Source organism: Camelina sativa, chromosome 20, assembly GCF_000633955.1.
Source record: "Camelina sativa cultivar DH55 chromosome 20, Cs, whole genome shotgun sequence".
Lineage (NCBI taxonomy): Eukaryota > Viridiplantae > Streptophyta > Magnoliopsida > Brassicales > Brassicaceae > Camelina > Camelina sativa.
The window spans coordinates 11,056,117-11,058,934 of NC_025704.1; the positions used below are offsets into that span (position 1 = coordinate 11,056,117).

Consider the following 2,818-nt stretch of genomic DNA (forward strand, 5'->3'; position numbering starts at 1 on the left):
AATTCGAACAAATTGCAAGTCTCGCCAAGACTACGAGATAATCTGGCCAGGCTGGAGGCTGAAAGATGGCTGTTTAAAGCTGGTTTTATTCAGTGGCTTGTTCTTCTGGCCATCGGAACCTATTATAAACTTGGATCAACTTACCTCGCTCTGGTTTGGCTAGTTCCACCTGCATTTGCATGTAAGCCAATCTTTGCTAGTTTTGTTTTTCTATAATGAGGGATGTTATCATCATTTCAGGCTAACCACATTCATTAAGAGACATTGAAAAGTGTTTCCCTTTAGGGCTGTCCTAAGTTTAACATAATCAAACCTAATGGTTGTCCAGATGGATTGCTCGAGGCGACTTTATCTCCAATCCGATTGCCAAAGCCCCTTAAACTTGCAACTCTCTTTATCAGCCTAGCGGTACCAATTTTGGTTTCATCTGGCAGTTTTATCCAGTTGACGGGCACAATGATCGGGATGCTCATTCGATTTGAAAGGTAAATTGATAGGCACTACAACGTGAGATTCTTGATACATATGGATGAACAGTTAATTATACTGTATAAATAGGTCGGAAGGTAAACAGATTAGGAGTTTTTTGAGAGCCAAAGAATTTGGGAGATACTAGGAACTTCAAAACAAATCATAACATTTTTTGGTTTCCCTTGGTCATCGATTCACCTAAATTGGTTCTTCCTCCTTTGAGAAATAAAGAGAGTTCTGCTTTCTGTTCCTATCATAAACAGGCTAAAATTCACTTGCCTAAACTTAGATAGTGAAATAAGATGTTCCCAGTATGTTGGAATACCATTGAAAGAAATCCTAATTAGTTTTTAGTTTGCAGCTGCCCAGTCTTAGTAAACATGGCAACTAAAGTTAAATTCAGAATGCGGTTGCTGCAATGAGAATTTATGGTTCTGTAAATCTCTTTCTTCTTTAGCTTCAACAGACCTTATAATGTAGCTGTTGTTTCGGGTATTTTGGTGTGTAGTACCCCAGGCGGAACTCCAGAATGGCTAGGCAATGCATTGATCGCTGTTGTAATTGCTACTTTCGTAAGTCTGACTATGGTGTACCTGCTGTCCTATATTCATCTCTCTGGTAATGTTCTACTTTGTTTTGGAACTTGTCACACAATAATTACGAAATTTTGGTTGATTAAGAATCATAATTCTTGACAAACTTATGGTCTTCAGGTGCAAAAACGTTGCTTGTCACTGCATTATGCATTATCACTGCCCTCTCTCTGTCCCTTGTAGCTTCTGGTGTCTTTCCTGCATTTACTGAGGATACTTCCAGAGCAGTAAATGTAAATCCCTTTGATTATTGTTTCAGTGGCAGTTCTTTAATTATTTTGTGTTGCTACTTGAAAGTTATTCAAACACTATGCGACTCAGCCTTTTGATAAATGGTTGTACACATGTAGGTTGTACATGTTGTGGATACAAGCGGGCAAGATCAAGTGGCTTTCATATCGCTATTCTCAAACACTCCTGGAAACCTAAACATGGAAGCAGAGCAGATCAAAGAAGGGTTCAAATGTGGCAGAGACAATAAGATTGATTTTGTCAGTTTTGAAGCTAAATACAGTTGTGTGACCAAGAAGGACGCCGAGGTTGGATGGGACAAGCACAATATTCCAGTCCTTAGTGTCATAAACGACAAGGAGAGGGACGAGGGAAGAGTTACAGCGGTTTCAATGGACACAGGAGGCTCATCGCGCTGGACACTTCGCATTGACATGGAGGAAATAGAAGACTTTACAATGCAAGTGAGTGAGGATGAAGAGTTAATGATAGCACGAGGCGAGAAAAGCAGCAATGAACATGGATGGCATCAAATTCAATTCGCAGGTGGGAAAAAGGCGCCAACAAGCTTTGTTCTCAAACTTTACAAAAAGAAGGAAGAAGTATCTGATGAGAAGAAGAAGCAAAGACCTCTCTTGAAGCTCAGAACTGACTTCAACCGTCTCACTCCACAAGTCCACCGGGTTCTAGAAAGACTTCCTCCATTTTGCTCATTGTTTGGAAAATCCACTTCACCTTTTACTCTCGCCTTTCTTGCTTCTCTTCCTTGCACCAAATAACACTTCCCACTCACTTGGCTAACGCATTTTCTAATAAATTTATTGTTGTTTACTTCAAAAGCAAGAGTTAAAAGTCCCTGAAGATCACCAAATATTTGAAACTCACAGATGAATCCGATAATTATACCTCAAATCCAGCAAATTTCGAGACCCTGCAAAACGGATTTGTTCTTTCACTACTAGCATTTGAGTTACTACAAGATAAGTTCGTCGTCAAATCCTACAATTTGATCGTTACTTACTTTATTAAAAATGAAGGGTAATCATACTTTATGGAACACACACGGTAGGTACAAATCTTGGTGGGTATACTCAAAAGATATTCGTGAAAGGGGCTCGGGATATTTTGAACCCAAGCAACAAAAAGTGACCAGAAAAAAAAAGATTAAGAGAATAAACAAAAAAGAGAAAAATACCAAAAAAAACCCCATGTTATTTTTATTTGGATATTTAATACCCAATGGTTTTTGGTTGGAATAAAAATATCTGGTATATAAAATTAGTGTCAAATAAAACCTTATTTTTTAAAAATTGGTTGAATCGAACAGACGACTTAACAGACGTTAACTTGGGTAACGGAATCGCTAAACCGGATATCACACGTTTTGAAACACATATATACACTATGTTTACTTATCTTGACGAATATATTAAAGTAGTCTAGTGGTACAAGGTAAGTTTTACCACACCCGAGTGCTGGTTTCAAACCCCACCACCAACATTTTTTTTTTTTTTTTTTTTTTT

At 38.1% G+C, this 2,818-nt stretch overlaps 1 protein-coding gene across 2 annotated transcripts in view; it reads left to right on the forward strand.

Annotated features, from left to right (window-relative positions):
* The window catches only part of LOC104770442 (endoplasmic reticulum metallopeptidase 1-like), a 5,099-nt gene extending 2,938 nt beyond the window's left edge, over positions 1-2,161 (forward strand). The window contains exons 10-14 of one of the 2 annotated variants that reach the window (XM_010494867.2): positions 38-181; positions 329-485; positions 980-1,089; positions 1,185-1,297; positions 1,415-2,161. In XM_010494867.2, the coding sequence (XP_010493169.1) occupies positions 38-181; positions 329-485; positions 980-1,089; positions 1,185-1,297; positions 1,415-2,074 (1,184 nt within the window). In that variant the 3' untranslated portion in view covers positions 2,075-2,161. The remainder of the gene's footprint in view (positions 1-37; positions 182-328; positions 486-979; positions 1,090-1,184; positions 1,298-1,414) is intronic. The other variant, XM_019242464.1, reaches the window with a different exon arrangement.